The following is an 18946-nucleotide window of genomic DNA, read 5'->3' as shown; positions in this document are numbered from 1 at the left end:
AGATCACCCCTTAATGCAAACAATATACTTCATACATTCCCTGAGTCATGAACCAACTGTGGCCAAGAGGGCTACAGCAGCCACATCTCCCACAAAATCCTTACTGGGATCTGATAATGAGTTACATAAAATCATTCTGAGAATAAGTCTCCCTCCGATTTTCTTCTTCCCTCCTTCCCTTCCTGTGCGAAAATACCGGACTGTTCAGTGCCTCCTTACTATGAAGAGATTAAAATATGTAATTCTATAATGTGAGGAATATAAAATCCAGACCCCGTCACTCCATAGCACTGTGCATTGTTTGTGTAGCACCACTGTGTTAGAAACTAGAGATACCTAAAAAAAAACATGGTTATGCGACTAAAACTGTGAGGTGAAGAATGCTGTGTTTACATGATTGTGTTAGAACTGGAGACAAAAAGTCTCCTCAGACTAGATAGATGCTTAGAAGTGCAAATGTTTTGGTTTCCTGCAGATGGTACAGCATTCTGTACTATATACATTCTCCCTGTTGCTAAGCAATTATCTGTTGTTTTTAAGTAAAGATTTGAACCTTGTTTATGTATTTTATGTATACTGCTAAGGTAGGGATTGAAGTTAGTTTCACGGAACTGCTTAATAAGTAAACTCAATCTCAGAATGGAGCAATTTGCCAGGTCATAAAGACTGGTAATGAAATATTACATAGCTCTGGCTTGGGTCTCATGGTTGAAAGTGTACTGGGCTAAGCCTTGTATTAATGGTACCCAAGAGGACAGGGACCAAGGAGATTCCAAAGGAAGTACCCTAAGAAAGTTTAAACAGAAAAGATATGTGGACAAGATTATGAGATATCTTTAGGGAGGGCTTTGACACAAGAATCGAGACAAAGAACTCAAAGCTCCATTGGGTATTGAGTTTTTAGGGGAACCTCTATAGGCTTAAAGCTATTGTCAATATCCTATTTCAGGCCTATCCCTAAAAATAGAATAAAAGTAACCTCCTGTGAGTTTGTCCTCACAGACGGTGAAGGAGACAGAAGGAGACGCTAGATGAAAGGAAGAGAAGCCGCTCAGAGAACTGTTCATGTGTGCCAACCGTCTGTCCGATCAGATTGGTATCAGCTATTTGTCATGGTTGTATGTTTTTGTTGTATTACTAATGTGTTATATTCAGTCTTAAATTCTGATTAAACACAATATACCCACTATATTGGTTTGCGCTCGAACCTGATTATTTAAAGTGACCAAAGATAGCCGTAAAGAGGTTATCTCGAACAACTATTCTACTTATCCTTTAACATAACATAATAGGAGCAGGAGTAGGCCATCTGGCCCCTCGAGCCTGCTCCACCATTTAATAAGATCATGGCTGATCTGATCCTGGGCTCAGCTCCACTTCCCTGCCTGCTCCCCATAACCCTTCACTCCCTTATCATTCAAAAATCTGTATCTCCACCTTAAATATATTCAATGACCCAGCCTCCACAGCTCTCTGGGGCAGAGAATTCTGCAGATTTACGACCCTCTGAGAGAAGAAATTCCTCCTCATTTCAGTTTTAAATGGGTGATATCTTATTCTGAAATGATGCCCCCAGTTCTAGATTCTCCCATGAGGGGAAACATTCTCTCTGCATCTACCTTGTCGAGCCCCCTCAGTATCTTATATGTTTCAATAAGATCACCTCTCATTCTTCTAAACTCCACTGAGTATAGGCACAACCTGCTCAACCTTTCTTCATGAGTCAACCTCTTCAACTCAGGAATCAACCTAGTGAACCTTCTCTGAACTGTTTCCGAAGCAAGTAAATCCCTGCTTAAATAAGGTGACCAAAACTGTACACAGTACTCTAGGTGTGGCCTCACCAATACCCTTTACAGTTGTAGCAGGACTTCCCTGCTTTTATACTCCATCCCCTTTGCAATAAAGGCCAACATTCCATTTGCCTTCCTGATTACTTGCTGTACCTGCATACTAACTTTGTGTTTCAAGCACAAGGACCCCCAGGTCCCGCTGTAGTACAGCATTCTGTAATTTCCCTCCATTTAAATAATAATTTGTTTTTTTATTTTTCCTGCCAAAGTGGATAACCTCACACTTTACCACTTTTAAACTTAAAAACAGCAATGATTTTGTCCAACCTTGCCCTTCTACTTCCTTAATTTCTAAATAGTGTTTACTGTAATTAGTAACTAGGCTACCACATGATTTTACGACACAGTATTAGCGATAATAAAATTGAACGTTCAAGTTTGGCATCATACTCGTAACTAATGCTGCACAAAAGAAATCTGTTGTGGAAGTAGGAGGTTAATCCTTGGTGAAATAAAAACATTGATATGGTGTGTTTTGCATCAGAGTTACAATATGTTTGTGATACCCACAAATTCACGAAAACAATGACTCTCCATTATATTTGATAAGCAAAACATAATATAAGTTATTGTATTTTTTTGCAATAATCAAGATGGCAACCAAATTTGGAAATGACAAACATGAGATATAATTAGTTAGCCCATAGTAACATAATGCCTCATGTCAGTGAAATAGTTGACTTGTAAGCAAATGAATACTATACAGTACATTGCTTTGCCACCTACCGTACACTTGTTTGGCTTTTCTCCTGAGTGCACCCTCATGTGGATCAACAGTTTATATCGAGCATTAAATGGCTTGTATCTGCGTGGGCAACCAGCCCAGAAGCAAGTAAAGTCCTCTCCTTTACGCTGGTCTATATGCGCCTTTTCAATGTGTCGCACAAGCTCCTCCTGTTCGTCATACACTGCACTGCAGTCTATCCATCGGCAGCAGTGCTTTCCATTAACTCTTGATGGCTCACCGTCCTCATCCAGCTGTGTCCCTTGTGGTGATGGCTGTCCATGTGTATGGGAATGGGTCATAAGATGCTGGTGGGCATGGTAAGGTGGTGGAGGACCCTGGGGCAGTGTAGGTATTTCCATGCCTGAGGAGAATTCATCCAGTTGCTCATTTTTAAATACATCATACTGCTGACTACCGATCACTGAGATACCCTGTTGAACAACCATGTTGTTCATCACCATGGGGTGCAGGGAAGACTGCTCCAGCTGCTGCATCCTCTGGTACACGCCATTGCTGGTTTCAAGGTCAGTGAGTGTAAAGAAATTACGCTCTTTACCTGCTGCATTGTAGGCCTGAGGGATGCAACTACCCCTCACTCCCAGGAAATGCCCACACACTTCAGGTTGAGGGGAAACATTCGCCGGAGACCCCCTGGACCCATTGATGTATGCGACTAATGATGTTGGAGATGTACGGATAATGAGGTCGATTCCAACTCCATCTGAAAAGGGTGAGGTGGAAAGACCTCTTTTTCTTGAGCGAGCAGAATTAGATAGGGCAGAGTTGCGAGAGCTGTTCTCATTCCCAAACAGGTAAGAAGGCAAAGAGGTGGAGGTGCTGTTATTTGACATGGCAGTTCCAGGTGGTATACTCAGCACATCCCCTAGTTCACTGCCATTCTGGGAACCTTGGTTCGAAGGGAGGGATGGAAGGATTGGGTAACCATGAGGCCATTCTTGCTTCACATTCAAGGTTGACTGGCTTTCTATAAGGCTTAATGCAGTTGAGCCCAGTGATCCACCCGAGGTAATGGATCTAAAAAGTAAAAATAAAAAGACAATGAAAAAAATTCAAAGTTGTCACAACTTCTTTTCACAGGTGACAAAACATCAGCTGTCACTTGAAATATCTGTTTCAGTGGAAAATGATGCTTTGAAGTTGCGTTAATCTAACCTAATTATACAATTTCCTTTTCAGTGGGAAGCAGCCTAATTGTTGCAGACTGGAAGTTCAAGTTTCATAAAGCAAAGCAAAGTTCAATGACCTTTGATGTAATCAAAAAGAGCTTAACCATTGTATTGTGTGTCATCCTCTAGATTTGCGCAGGGACTGGTACACAGCTGATAAAACCAGATCTTGACGATCCAAATTTTTAAGCAATTACATTATTAGAGGAGAGATATACAAAGTGACGCAAAAAAACAAGTGATTTGGTACTTTTACAATGTAAGACAGTCTCTAGCACACCGGTGGAACCTGGCAGGGGATGAAGCTTCAGATAGACTTGCACACTGGAGGCCATTTAAAAGAATCATACACTTTCAAGGTAAGTGTATTAGGCCTTTTAAAGGAGTATCTTGTAGTTTTTTTAATTTTAGTTTCTAGTTGGCATTTAGGCTTTTGTGAGCCATGGTGACAGGTGAACTGATGTATTTATTTAATTGCCTCAAATACCCTTTAATGGTATCAGAGCGGTTGCCACCAGTAATCCTTCAAGCTGAGGATTGTCCGAAGGAAAAAGGGACCTTCGGAGAGATGCTTAGCATTTCAGGCTTCCCAAGAGGTGTTCTGTGACCTCCTGCCCGCACTGGCACCCCAACATTCAGTAACATGTCGGCAAACTCTGATAGGCCAAATCTTGCTGCAGCAGGGCATCTTGCAATGTACACAGTTAGGGGGAAAATTGATTATCGATCGGTTTGAGGCGGTAACACTGCCTGGTCGCTAACTTTAGCGCCAGGCGATGTTTACCGCCTCCAACCAGGGTATTGATTTTTAGCACCCCGAGAGGGTAGTGGAGCACTAATGAAGGGGTTCAACAATCCTCTAGGCCGCTAAAGTTGAATCGCGGGGCACTAGCGCGGGAGCGCCAATGAAGTTGTGACAATAGGAACCCAGCATCCTAGCGCCTAAAGGGGAGGTCAGCTGGACCACCTGAAGAGTAAAAATAAATCCAAGGGAAACGATTGGAACATTTTTAAAAATAAGACGAAGTGAAACAAAGCTAAATAAAGTGCAAGTAAATGAAAAAATCTCACTTTCTAACCACTCACCTGACGATCCGTTTCAGAATTGCCCTGGGAGCATCTGGCATGTCTGCTTTCACTGCCGTGATCAGCGGCAGGCGCTAAGGCAGGGGAACCTATTGAAGTTCTCTAATGCAGTGCTATCGGGGCATTGACGTCACGATGTGAGTGGCGCGAGAGCGCGCAGCGCTAATTGGTAGCACTGCCGGTAACCCTACAATCAAGTTTTCGGGAGATGTCGACAGCGCGGCGCTTCGCCGGTAAGCGCTTAGCGCCCCTCTCCAGCGCTAACGGGTGGCACTATTCCATTGAATCTTTCGCCTTTAGACTTTTCATTGATCAGAAACATTAACGCTGTTTCTCTCTCCACAGATGCTGCCTGACCTGCTGAGTATTTCCAGCATTTTCTGTTTTTACAGTATTTTTACAGTATTTGCCAGTATTTTATCATTTAAATTGGAATATTGTGGGTTAGTTTTACCGCCACTTTTGTGACAATTCTCTATTCTCTTCACAGTGACACTGTGACTCAAGAGGTAGCTCCGGAGTCAGATTATAAATTTAACTCCATAATGCATTTGACTAGGAGACGTGAAATCTCTTCAGCAGAGGCTTTCAAACTTGAGGTCGAAGTTGCAGGCTGTCATAAAATTCTGGTTTCCTGGATTTTGGTTGGGTAGAAGGACATGTTCTGAACACACTATATGATGATGCCACCAGACAACTAAACACAGTTGGTTATTTTTCCTTGCACTTTAGTGGGGTGCACATATCCTGGGCTTGCAACTGGCTTCAGAATCCTATAAAATTTGGAGACAGCAGATTGGCAGTATAATTCTAATCTACATAGCCATTGCCTGCTCCACTCTAACCTTGCTTTGTGCACTATAAAGCAACTATAGACGACAAGAACGCCACTTTGCCTCTGATCACTGCCTGTGTCTGTAGAATTAGCCAATACAGATTTTTCTCCTCTCCTTCCCAACTGACTGCTCAGACACAAAAGGAAATGTTTGAAAACAGCCATCTGATCGAGGACAAGCATATACTGAGGGCAACTTAATGACGTTGTACAATATTTTGAAGATTAGCATTCAAATCAGTCTGGAGATATAATAACATTTTATTGAAGTAAAACAAAGGAAAATGTCCTGGAACCACCAGGAAAAATATTTCAATTGGATAACCCCATAAAGTGCACGGGGCATGGATGTTCAGATGGATAGTCCCTAAATATCATGGGAAAAGGTAATTAAAATGAATAATTCCACAATGTTCACTGCAAAGGGCAATTGACAGGGGATAACAAATTCAGTGGAGGCAATAAAGCTTAATTCAAAGCTAACTTTATATGGTGCAAGTATGATAACTGCCCGGTAATATCAGAGAATACCACCTCTGATAATTCATTTAATAGCTGCTTGTGGGGCCTTGCTGTGTGTATATTGGCTGCTGCATTTGTCTGCAAAACCACAGTGAATACACTTCAAAAGTAATCAATTGGTTGTAAAGCACTTTAGGGCATTCTGATAAAGTGCTGCATAAATGCAATTTCTTTCCATTTTACTTAATTTAATTGGATCTTTGCTCTTCAACAATGAGCTCAATTGCTTTTTTACCCACTGTTGGAAAATGCAATGGTCTGGATTTTCAGCTTTACCGTTTTCAGGGCGAAAATGGAGGCGGGGCAGGAAATTTACCGCCCGATTAACGTTTGCGCTGTGTGGAGTAATTTATGTCATTTGGTCCCTGCGCCAGGGATGCAGTGCAAAGGGAGGCGTTGTACGACTTTCGCAGCACAAAAACGGGAATGTCGCCAATTAAAGTGCGAGGCTGGGAGTGCTCTGAGAGGGGTCTTGGGAGGGGCAAAGAAAAGCAAAAAAGAAATTCACAAAAACATTCAAAAAACATTGCCAACACCCTTACAACACAAATCGCTACAGAAAAATACAAGAATAAACACTGGAACTTACCTTTTTTGGCAGTTTATTCACCTCACCGTCACCGGCAGGGCTGGACTGCTGTGTTTTCCCTGGCGGTCATCGCGGGTCGAAACTTCTGCCGGTGTCGCAAGGAGAGCTGTTGCACATCTGACACAGCTCTCCCCGACGATGCTTCGAAGTGCCGACCGGAAGATCACACCCGGATGCAAAAGACCTTATTGGCCCATTTTTCGCCCAAATGATCCAAAAATCCAGCCCAAAATGTTACTAAATTGCCTAAAAATCAAGTTTGCCACTTTCTGCAAAACCACAGTGAATACACTTCAAAACAGTAGAAGCTCTTCATATATGGAAGTGCTGATTCAATACCATCAATATTGCCTGGTTAATGTGCGAGACGGCCAAGTAGCAGCAAAATGTACTATGGCACATACAAGACATCATGGGAGAAACCAATTCAATGGAAAAGAAAATGGGCTGCATTTTGTGCTGCTGCCAAAGACCAATTACGCCCCCATTTTAGATATTTTCTGCTAATATTCTCCCCTCCATCTCTTTTCTTCTAAAGGTATCAACTTCTTACTGGGGTTTGGTTCCAAAGGGCAGAAAACGTTAGTGGAAGTTGTGTACAGACCACCAAACAGTAGTAGGGAGGTTGGGGATGGCATCAAACAGGAAATTAGGAACGCATACAATAAGGGTAAAGCAGTTATCATGGGTGACTTTAATCTAAATATCTACATATAGATTGGATTAACCAAACTGGTAGCAGTACTCTGGAGGAGGATTTCCTGGAGTGCATAAGGGATGGTTTTCTAGACCAATATGTCGAGGAACCAACTAGAGATCAGGCCATCCTAGACTGGGTCTTGTGTAATGAGAGAGGATTAATTAGCAATCTTGTTGTGCGAGGCCCCTTGGGGAAGAGTGACCATAATATGGTAGAATTCTTCATTAAGATGGAGAGTGACACAGTTAATTCAGCGACTAGGGTCCTGAACTTAAAGAAAGGTAACTTCGATGGTATGAGACGTGAATTGGCTAGAATAGACTGGCGAATGATACTTAAAGGGCTGATGGTGGATAAGCAATGGCAGATATTTCAAGATCACATGGATGAACTACAACAATTGTACATCCCTGTCTGGCATAAAAATAAAAAGGGGAAGGTGGCTCAATCGTGGCTAACAAGGGAAATTAGGAATAGTGTTAAATCCAAGGAAGAGGCATATAAATTAACCAGAAAAAGCAGCAAACCTGAGGACTGGGAGAAATTTAGAAGCCAGCAGAGGAGGACTAAGGGTTTAATTAGGAGGGGGAAAATAAAGTACGAGAGTAAGCTTGCAGGGAACATAAAAACTGACTGCAAAAGCTTCTATAGATACGTGAAGAGAAAAAGATTAGTGAAGACTAATGTAGGTCCCTTGCAGTCAGAATCAGGTGAATTCATAACGGGGAACAAGGAAATGGCAGACCAATTGAACAAATATTTTGGTTCTGTCTTCACTAAGGAAGACACGAATAACCACCTGAAAATAATAGGGGACCGAGGGTCTAGCGAGAAGGAGGAACTGAAGGAAATCCTTATTAGTCAGGAAAATGTGTAGGGAAATTGATGGGATTGAAGGCCGATAAATCCCCAGGGCCTGATAGTCTGCATTCCAGAGTATTTAAGGAAGTGGCCCTAGAAATAGTGGATGCCTTGGTGGTCATTTTCCAACAGACGATACACTCTGGATCAGTTCCTATGTATTGGAAGATAGCTAATGTAACTCCACTTTTTAAAAAAGGAGCGTTAAGCCGGGTGCAGAAAGTCCCTGCCCCAGCTGGTTACCACCACCAATTCGGCACAGGGCAATATCGCCCCATAGTTCTTGCATGTCCTGTTATTAGGACAAACTTTTATTTTAGAAGCTATACTGACTTTATTTCAAAACCAAAACCTTGCAAGATAATTTTTAATCTTTTAAATGCAATAAAACATATTTTAAAATTCTGCTTTTATAAAATTTGTTTGTTGAGCTCAAAGTATTCACTATAACATAGTGCGGGGGTGGGGGGGGGCGGGTGCGGTTGAAGTCAGGAACTTGGGTGAGGGAGATCAAGGTCAGGAACATTTTGGGGAGGGAAAGGTCAGAAACTTGGGGGCGGGAGGGAAGTTGGGAGGAAGGTTAAGAACTTGTTGGTGGGGGGCTTTAACTTGGTTGGGGGGGTAGGAGATGGACTTAACCCATGAAGGTAAGCCCCGTCTGTTTTATGGGAGCTCTGTTCTGTCTGGAGCCTGGGAGTCACCAACTGAGCCATGGCTGAAACTATGATTAAAATGTGAATTATAATCCCTGCTTTTTACTTCCTGTTTTGCTGTCTATGAGAATTCTTCAATCTGATTGGCTGATCAGCCTACTTGCTGCCTGCATTGTTGCTGGATGCCACAGATGGGGCCAAATTCAAATTCAGATCAGAATAGAGGAATTCCACACTCTAGAGCCTGCTAAATCTTTGATTGCAGCTTCTCATCCATCCCCTGAGGTCAGCGGTGAGCGGGTCCCTTCGCTGCTGACCGCAAAATCCATTAACATGCATAATGTAGCAATGCAATAACCATGGCAGAGAGGGACATAGAAAAAAAGAGAGAGAACCGAGAATAAGTTCATTACTTATCGCTATCATTTGGTTCTACCCCAGCTTGTTTTACTACAGGCCACAGGCAAAATTCAAAATCTTTTTCAGTGGATTGACGATGACAACAACACATCATTAAGTAAATTTTACTGCTGGTGTGGAAATTCGTACTCTGGATGTGCAGACTATTCTATTCTATTCATGCGTCCATGAGCCACAATTGTTAAAGGGATGTCGATGTCAGCATGCTCTGCAATTTTAATGGACAGAAAATCCTACTGGGGTCACTAACCACAACACCCGATTTTCCAAAATGTGTTCATGATGTATGAATTCATAAAATCAACCCTTGTATGTTTCCAAATGCTGATGTCCTAAAAATAGCTTTTAATTTGATGGCCAAGAGCATCATTGCATTACAGCAAATAAATGCTAATGACGTGATTCACACACAGTCCCAGCATGGTTTCCATCACAGTGTGACAAAAATAAATATAACATTTTTACAGCATGACAAAGCAATCAAAGTTTTGCACCATCACTTCGAATCTTGACATTAGGATGCAGTGTAGAACTATCAGCTTGTTGGAAGTTTTTACATCAGTACATGTGTGCATGTAAAAGTATTTGTGAGTGCACACACAAAAAGTTCGACTGAATTTTAATTGGGAAAGAATGTGGCTAACATATCTAAACGACAGACATTCCAAGTATGTACTTGGGATCGCCAAAGAATAAAGTAATGTTTACAAATGACGCAGGGGAGTATATTCATAGGTTGCCCTTGAGCATGTTTGTCTATAACTAAATCGCCTTACCGTAGAAATTTCAGAAATTCCTGCATGGATTAGTTAAGTCAGTAAAAAAATTCTAATTAGCAGTGCAAGTGTCTGAGAGACATCAAAAACAATTTTTTGTTTTTTTGCTGCCATGTGACTTCAAGGTACATAAATTTTGATTTTTTTTCCCCCCTGAGATAACCATTTGCTTACATTCTGTCAATGGATAACCCAGTGATGGAAAAAAAATCAGCTAAACTTGGAGGTTCTGTCCTGAGGGTCACTTTATGGCCAACCAGTGAACTTTTATAAATTACAATAGAGTCTCAGTTTAAAAGAGCAATGAGCACATTTTAAGACCTAATTTTTTTATTGCTATGGCTTCAAAATGTCAATTGTTAATATCATCAACAAATAAAATTGATATATGCATCAATATTGTTAAGTAGCCTGCATTGTAGATTTAGGGCCTGCATCACCTTTGGGCTGAGTCACATTGGCATCGTCAGGCTGGGTCATGGACTGGAAGGCCCCATAAGAGAGTTTTACAATTTGTTAACATTGTCTGCCTTACTAAAAGGAACTTTGTGCGGGTGCCCACCAGTGGCATGCACATATGGTTATCTGGCGCCACACCTTCCTCACCAACTTTTCTAACAGACCCCCAGGATCTGCCCATACTGTCACAGGTGTGTGATGAAAATATTTAAATAAGTTGACCAAGTCCTGACTCTGGATAATCTGGTGGGATCAGCAGCGAGGTCTGATTCACGTTCTGCCACGTTTATGCCGGTGTAGCGTCTTTTTGGGCTTGCGTGGTTAATATAAACATGATGTTAATATATTATTCAATTAATCCGAAAGCCTCAAATCAAAATTGTTATTTCATTTTTGAATATTAAGAAAATATCTTGTTATGTAATGCTTAATCTCTGCTTGCTTTACAAAAGAAGGACAAACTAATATTCTCCAACATCTAGTGCTGGTTTTAACATGAGCAGATATTAGGGCTGATTTCTAAATGTCCCCGAGAGGAAATGGGGAGAGATCAGAGTGATGCAGTTCTCAAACACACTCTCCCTCTGTTCTCAAACACACATTTTAAGCAGCACTGAGAACAACTGGTCTGGTTGAATTACATCTGCTCATTTTAAAATAATTGAGGGAAGAGATAACAGAGGCATTACTACACATATTTAATAATTCATTAAAAAAAAGTTTAGTGCCAGAGGTCTGGCAGATAGCTAACATAATACCTATATTTAAGAAGGGGGACAGAACATATCCAGCGAACTATAGACCAGTCATCTTAACATTGGTGGTAGGAAAAATAATGGAATAATAAAAGAGAAAATAGAAGAACAAGAACATCCAGAAGGCAAAAGTATAATCACAAATAGTCAGCATGGATTTCAAAAGGTAAAGTCATGTCTGACCAACCGCATTTAATTTTTTGAAGAGGTAACAGAGAGAATAGACAAGGCTAATGTAGTAGATGTAATTTATCTAGATTTTCAAAAGGCCTTCAATAAGGTACCCCATAATATACTAATGAATAAGGTCAGAGAGTGCGGAGCCAGGGGACAAGTAGCAGAATGGATAGCTATCTGGCTTCAAGATAGAAAGCAAAGGGTAGGGGTATTTACAATGACATTAGGTGAGCAGTGGTGTTCCACAAGGATCAGTGCTGGGATCACTGTTGTTCACAATTTATATTAAAGATTTAGACTTTGGAATCAAAAAACACAATTTCTAAATTTGTGGATGACAATTGGTGGGCATAGTTAATACTGAGGAGGACTGCAACAAATTACAGGAAGACATCAATAAACTTGCAGAATGGGCATATAATTGGCAAATGAAATTCAATATAGTTAAATATGAGGTATTACATTTTGGTAGGAAGAATAGAGAATTAATTGGAGAATGAGAGTCAGGTGGAGTAGAGAAGCAAAGGGATCTCGAAGTACAAATACACAAATCACTAAAAGTAGTGACACAGGTTAGTAAGGCCATAACAAGGCCATTAAAAATGCAAACACGGCACTCGGGTTTATTTAGAGAGGGAGAGAATTGAAAAGTAGTGAAATAATGCTAAACCTGTATCAAACCTTGGTTAGACCACACGATACTGCGGTACAATTCTGGTCACCATATTATAAAAAGGATAAAGAGGCATTGGAGAGGGTGCAGAGAAGATTTACAAGGATGATACCAGAAATGCAAGGTATACATATCAGGAAAGGATGAACAGCCTGGGTCTCTGTTCCCTTGAAAAAAGAATGCTGAGGGGTGACCTAATTGAGGTCTTGAAAATTATGAAAGGTTTTGATAGCGTAGAAAGAGAGTGTTTCCACTTGTGGAGAAGAGCATCACTAGAAGCCATCAATATAGATAATCACCAAGAAATCAAATAGGGAATTCAGAAGAAACTTCTTTACCCAGGGATTGGTGAGAATGTGGAACTCGCTTCGACAGGGAGTAGTTGACAAAAATAATATAGATGCATTTAGGGGGAGGCTAAGATAAGCATATGAGGGAGAAGGGAATCGAGGGTTATGTTGACAGTTAGATGAGGAAAGATGGAAGGAGGCTTGAGTGGAGCATAAATGCCATCATGGACTGGTTGGGTTGAATGGCCTGTTTCTGTGTCATATATCCTATGTAATCGTATATCCTATGTAATTCTTAGGGCCAGTGCAGAGCCCTGCTTCTATTGACAGTTCTAAGAAAGGGAAAGCAGCAAAAAGATAGAGCTGCGAAAGTTAAGTGAACATTTCTATTTGCAGGTACCCAAAAATATCTTTGTGGCTGAAGGCCATCAGGCTGATGCTTTTGGACAGCAGCTAGATGGCCCCATAGAGAACCATCATTACTGTTGTGGCTGATGTATCAGACATGCAGCAATGGTTGGATTTCCACCACCGTTTCCAGGCACAAAGGGAAAACTCATGCCTGGAGTGCCAAGCAAATATCCTGAACAAACAAATTCAGGTAGGTTCAGGCCAGGCCAGGCCAGGTCCATGCGTTTGCCTGAGTTACACCCCACTGGATTGGGGAGGGTGAGGGTGAGGAAAACTGGCCCCATTATCTCCACAGTAAGGATTACATCACAACAGCTATTTAAGAGAACTAATCAACCACTTGTTCCATTTAATCACTTGCAAATCATTAGAATTTGTCAAGCCTAAGCTAAAAATATTAGTGTGTAATATAACATGAAGGTTTCAACAAAAAAAATGAAAATTCTGTTATTCATTATTCATGAAGGCCTTGAAATTATACTGCAGGATACGAATATATGGTTTGGCTTATGTAAAATATGTATTTGCAACAAAATAATGAAAAAACTTAGATTCACAAGGGGTATGTTGGGCTGGATTTTTATCCACTACCCACTCCCAAATTGTGTGCGATAGTGGTGGAAATGGCAAAACAATGGCCCGATCTTGCATTTCCGTACCCCTGCTGGCCACCACATCCCCACCCCCATATATAAATGCGATTAGAGTGATGGTGAATTCCAGCCTGATTTCCCTCTGGGCCCAGTCACCTGGTCCATTTCCCTCCCGTATGCCCCTCTTTCTGCCTGATGGAAGGTGTTGGTAGGCCCGGGGTATTAGAGACCTCCTCTCTCTCAAAGCATTGATTATTGCAGGCCTCTTCATTCTCCAGATTTTCCTTCACTTTTAAGACCGCTCATCACCTGGTGCGGAAGCAGCATACTCACTTCATTTCCCTCCTTGGCCCTGCTCTAGGAAGTGGGAACTTCATTAGGAGCTAGCTTGGAATGGCCAATAGCCCTCGACCAATGAAAATGGATCAGTATTGCAACGGAATTGGAGGAGCTGGCAGAAATCCCACTGCCAATCCAGTCTAATGAGGAAAATCCACTCCATTATTTTAATTACAATTTGTTATAAATTAAATAGCTAAAGCTTTCATCCACAGCAAAATCCTTTGATTCAGCACGGAAGTGATTATGTATCTGTTTTGCTATCATTTAAGTAATTTAGTGGAGCAAATGTGTAAAATTGTTATGGTATTTTTCGTATTTGACTTTTAAGTATACTTTTAAACAAATTGCCTTTTACAACTGCTGCTTGGCAATACTGAATACAAAGATACGGACCCGGGGAGGTTGGAATTTCAGGCCCATTAAAATGTGTTTTAAAAGAGTTTTAGAAGAGTTTTAAAACATATAAAAAACATAAAATTAAAATTTAAAAACACATTTTTATGTTAAAAGCCCTGCCCATTAAGATAAGTTTATTTTAAACCATAATTACAAAACTTTTTTTTTTTTAAATCGGAAAAATATATATTTTTTGTAACACATTTATTAACTTTAATTTAAATATATGGGATGTTTTTTTATTTTTTATTTGTGTTTAGGTGTTTGGAGGTGTTTGGTATGGAGTTCCCATTATTATCAATGAGAAAATTATTTATCTTGATTGGGTGTCCAGGCCCATGTACTCCAGCTCTAGCTCTACGTCCGTTCAAACGTGCATGCGCTCCGATGCGCATGCCTCTTAGGTCTAAAACCACAATCGCTGGTGGGCGCCCGAGCTAAAGGTAAGTGCGCATCTTAGCTCTTCTTTTCAGGCGACCGCCCGTGGGAAGCCCAAAACCGGGATTTCAGGGCTAATATATATACTGCATGTGAAGCATTCTAAGAAGGGACTTCACATTTTGTTCCTGCGTCCTCATTGCTATTGGCTGAAGACCCCACTAATTTCTTAAGGGCCACCAATAATTGTCATAATTTTCACTGGCGTACAATGAGTACTTAGGCAAGGGAGGAAAGAAAAGAAATGTAATGGTCCTTGGACTCGTGCACAAGTCACAGCATCTTCTGGGAGGGGAAGTAAGGCAAAAGAGTACATTTCGTACTTTTTGCAAAAGATAACAGTTATGAATGGCCCACTTATTCTCTGTGATTTTCAAAGGATGAATCAACTGAGAATTCTAACCATAAATGGACTCAAATATCTGAAAAATACTGTATGTCAGAGTAATGGATCTGCTGAATCTGAATAACTCATTAAAGTAGATTGGCAGGAACTGTAAAAACCATCTAGTCTGCATTGTCTAAGTTGCTGCGTGAACCTAATGGCACAAATTTATGGTTTATAAAGGGGCCAATTTGATCCAAAAATGTGTAATAAATCTTATTAGGATTTTATATTGAGATCTATTTTGCAGTTTCTGCTTCTGTTTTGGGTGTGACAGAAGTAGTCTCACACCACTTGGGCTTCTCACTGACAGCACTATAACTGCAATCAATACCAAGTGAGTCTTTTAAAATCAAGTGACATTCATCTCTCTTCGGTGCCTTAAAAAATTTCACCAACATTTGGTTGCAGTTAGGAGAACACTGCAGTTGTCTCTAAGTAGGCAGGAGTACTCTTCTGATTTTTAAATACTGTGAAGCCAGGAGCATACATTAGTGGTGCCAACTCAAACTGCTCTTAAATCAGGCATCACTTTCAAATGACACCTACTGTATAACTGGGAACAAGTAGTATACGATGGCTTTGAATGCAGATTAAGCAGTAGGGTAAATTTTACCTAAGTCAGCAGAATGAATGTAGACCATGCATACTAACTGTATAATCACATAAGGTGTGCCACCAGAGGGCACTGTGGTGGGAGACCTGAGGGTCACCTGCATAGGTGTGCAGGGCCCAGTATAAAAGGCTGCCCACCATGCTTGTGCCTCACTCTGGAGTTACAGCAAATGGGACTAAGGTCACAACAGCTCAAGTACAACACTAGACCTCGTGGAGTCATTCATAAGAGTATTAAAGACATAACAAGTACTGTCCATAGGAAGAGAAAATAAGTGACGCGTGTACTCACTGAATGGTGTTAAAATAACTAAGGGTGAGATTGAGAGGCACCTAAGGGTCTTAGTGGAGTTAATATTCAACATGTATTGTGAACCACCCCCAGTTGTACTTTTTTCCAGGCTCAGAGTTTGGTGAGTAGCTTTTATTTGCTTTCTAAGTTAGGCAAGGGGTTAAATTAAGAGCTGAGAAACTGCGATTTACCAGTAGTTATTAAATTATAACTTAGAACAGATAAAATAATTTAACAATAAAACTAAATATCGATTGAATAAAAACTTTAATTAATTAATAAATAAAACAAGGTTAGAGATGGCAGTGCAGGCGGTGTGTCGTAACTGCGGCTGTGGGAGCTGGCGGAGAGCATCAAGATCCTGAGCAATCATGTCTGTAGTAAGTGTTTGCAACTCAAGGAACTTTGGCTCAGATTTGTTGAGCCAGAGTACGAGCTTCAGACATTGAGAAGCATCAGGGATGGGGAGAGTTACCTGGACACTTACATCCAGGAGGAAGTCCCACCCCTTAGGTTAAGAAGTGGTCAGAGACAGGTGGGTGTGACTGCAACTCAGGCAGGTAAGGGAACCCCAGATGCAGTGCAGGAGGACCCTTGGCCTTTGCCCTTATCCAACAGGTATGAGATTTTTGCTCCCTGTGTGGATGAGGGAAAAGCCTGCAGGATGGATGAGCAGGCTGACCATGGCACCATGGTGCAGGAGGCCATTCAAGTGGGGGGAGTGAAAGGGAATGTAGTTGTGGTAGGGGACAGTATAGTCAGAGGGATAGATACTGTTCTCTGCAGCCATGACCAGGAGTTCCGAAGGTTGTGTTGCTTGCCTGGTGCCAGGGTTAAAGTCATCTCCTCGTGGCTGGATAAGACCATGGAGTGGGAAGGGGAGGATCCAGTTGTCGTGGTCCACTTAGGAACCAACAACATAGGTGAAACTAGGAATGAGGTTCTGCTGAAAGAGTTTGTGGAGTTAGGGTCCATATTAAAAAGCAGAACCTCAAAGGTAATAATCTCTGGATTGTTACATAGAAACAGAGAAAACATAAAAACATAGAAAATAGGTGCAGGAGTAAGCCATTCGGCCCTTCGAGCCTGCACCACCATTCAATAAGATCATGGCTGATCATTCACCTCAGTACCCCTTTCCTGCTTTCTCTCCATACCCCTTGATCCCTTTAGCTGTAAGGGCCATATCTAACTCTCTCTTGAATATATCCAATGAGCCACATGCCAATAAATCCCCTGGACCTGATGGCTCACATCCTAGGGTTTTGAAAGAGGTGGCTATAGAGATAGTGGATGCATTGGTTGTCATCTTCCAAAATTCCATAGATTCTAGAATGGTTCTTGCAGATTGGAAAGTAGCTAATATAACCCTGCTATTTAAGAAAGGAGGGAGAGAGAAAACGGGGAACTACAGACAAGTTAGTCTATCAGTCGTAGGGAAAATGTTAAGAATCTATTATTAAGGATGTGCTAACAGGACACTTAGAAAATAATAATAGGATTGGGCAGAGTCAATGTGGATTTATGAAAGGAAATCATGTTTGACAAATCTGTTAGAGCTTTTTGAGGTTGTAACTAGTAGAATAGATAAGGGGGAATCAGTGAATGTGCTGTATTTGGATTTTCAGAAGGCATTCGATAAGGTGCCACACAAGAAGTTATTAAACAAAATTAGCGATCATGGGATTGGGGGTAAGATATTAACATGGATTGAGAATTGGTTAACGGACAGAAAACAAAGTAGGAATAAATGGGTCATTTTTGGGTTGGCAGGCTATAACTAGTGGGGTGCCGAATTGATCGGTGCTTGGGCCCCAGCTATTCACAACTTATATCAATGATTTGGATGAGGGGACCAAATGTAATATATACAAGTTTGCTGATGATAGAAAGCTAGGTGAGAATGTAAGTTGTGAGGAGGATGCAAAGAGGCTTCAAGGCGGGTATAGACAGGCTAAGTGAATGGGCAAGAACGTGGCAAATGGAATATAATGAGGGAAAATGTGAAGTTATCCACTTTGGTAAGAAAAATAGACAAGCAGAGTATTTTTTAAATGGTGAGAGATTGGGAAATATTTGTGTTCAGAGGGATCTGGGTGTCCTGGTACATGAATCACTGAAAGTTAACATGCAGGTACAGTAAGTAATTAAGAAAGCAAATGGTATGTTAGCCTTTATTACAAGAGGATTTGAGTACAAGAGTAAAGACATTTTATTGCAATTTATTGTATAGGGCTTTGGTGAGACTGCACTTGCAATAGAGTGTACAGTTTTGGTCTCCTTAGCGAAGGAAGGATACACTTCGATGGAGTGCAACAAAGGTTCACCAGGCTAATTCATGGGATAGGGGGGTTGTGCTATGAGGAGAGATTGAGTAGACTAGGCCTATATTCTCTAGCGTTTAGAAGAATGAGCGATGATCTAATTGAAACATACAAAATTCTTACAGGGATTGACAAGGTAGATGCAGGGAGGATGTTTCCTCTGGCTGGGGAGTATAGAACCAGGTTCAGAATAAGGGGTTGGCCATTTAGGACTGAGATGAGGAGAAACTTCTTCACTCAGAGGGTGGTAAATCTTTGGAATTCTCTACCCCAGAGGGCTATGGAGGTTCAGTTTTTAAGTATATTCAAGACAGAGATCGAAAGATTTTTGAATATTACGTGAATCAAGGGATATTGGGACATAGTGCGGGAAAGTGGAGTTGAGGTAGAAGATCAGCTTCTTGAATGGCGGAGCAAGCTCAAGGGGCCGAACGGCCTACTCCTGCTCCTAATTCTTATGTTCTTATGTTTTGCGTCAGCAGCATGCCAGCTGTATGTTAATGTAGTGCTGCCTTCAAAATGGACCGAGCCTCCTACCCTATCAGGCACTATTGGGCAGCTGGTCAGTCAAAATTTGAATGGAAGGA

General features: G+C 41.2%; 1 protein-coding gene across 2 annotated transcripts in view; it reads right to left on the bottom strand.

Annotated features, from left to right (window-relative positions):
- The window catches only part of glis3 (GLIS family zinc finger 3), a 938847-nt gene that overhangs the window by 620376 nt on the left and 299525 nt on the right, over nucleotides 1-18946 (bottom strand). For both annotated transcript variants that reach the window (XM_070857596.1, XM_070857680.1), the window contains exon 3: nucleotides 2580-3615. In XM_070857596.1, coding sequence (XP_070713697.1) covers nucleotides 2580-3615 — 1036 coding nt within the window. The remainder of the gene's footprint in view (nucleotides 1-2579; nucleotides 3616-18946) is intronic.

Source organism: Pristiophorus japonicus, chromosome 1 (genome assembly GCF_044704955.1).
Source record: "Pristiophorus japonicus isolate sPriJap1 chromosome 1, sPriJap1.hap1, whole genome shotgun sequence".
Lineage (NCBI taxonomy): Eukaryota > Metazoa > Chordata > Chondrichthyes > Pristiophoridae > Pristiophorus > Pristiophorus japonicus.
Note: the sequence above shows the minus strand (reverse complement) of the source record. Positions and strands in the feature narration are given on the sequence as shown.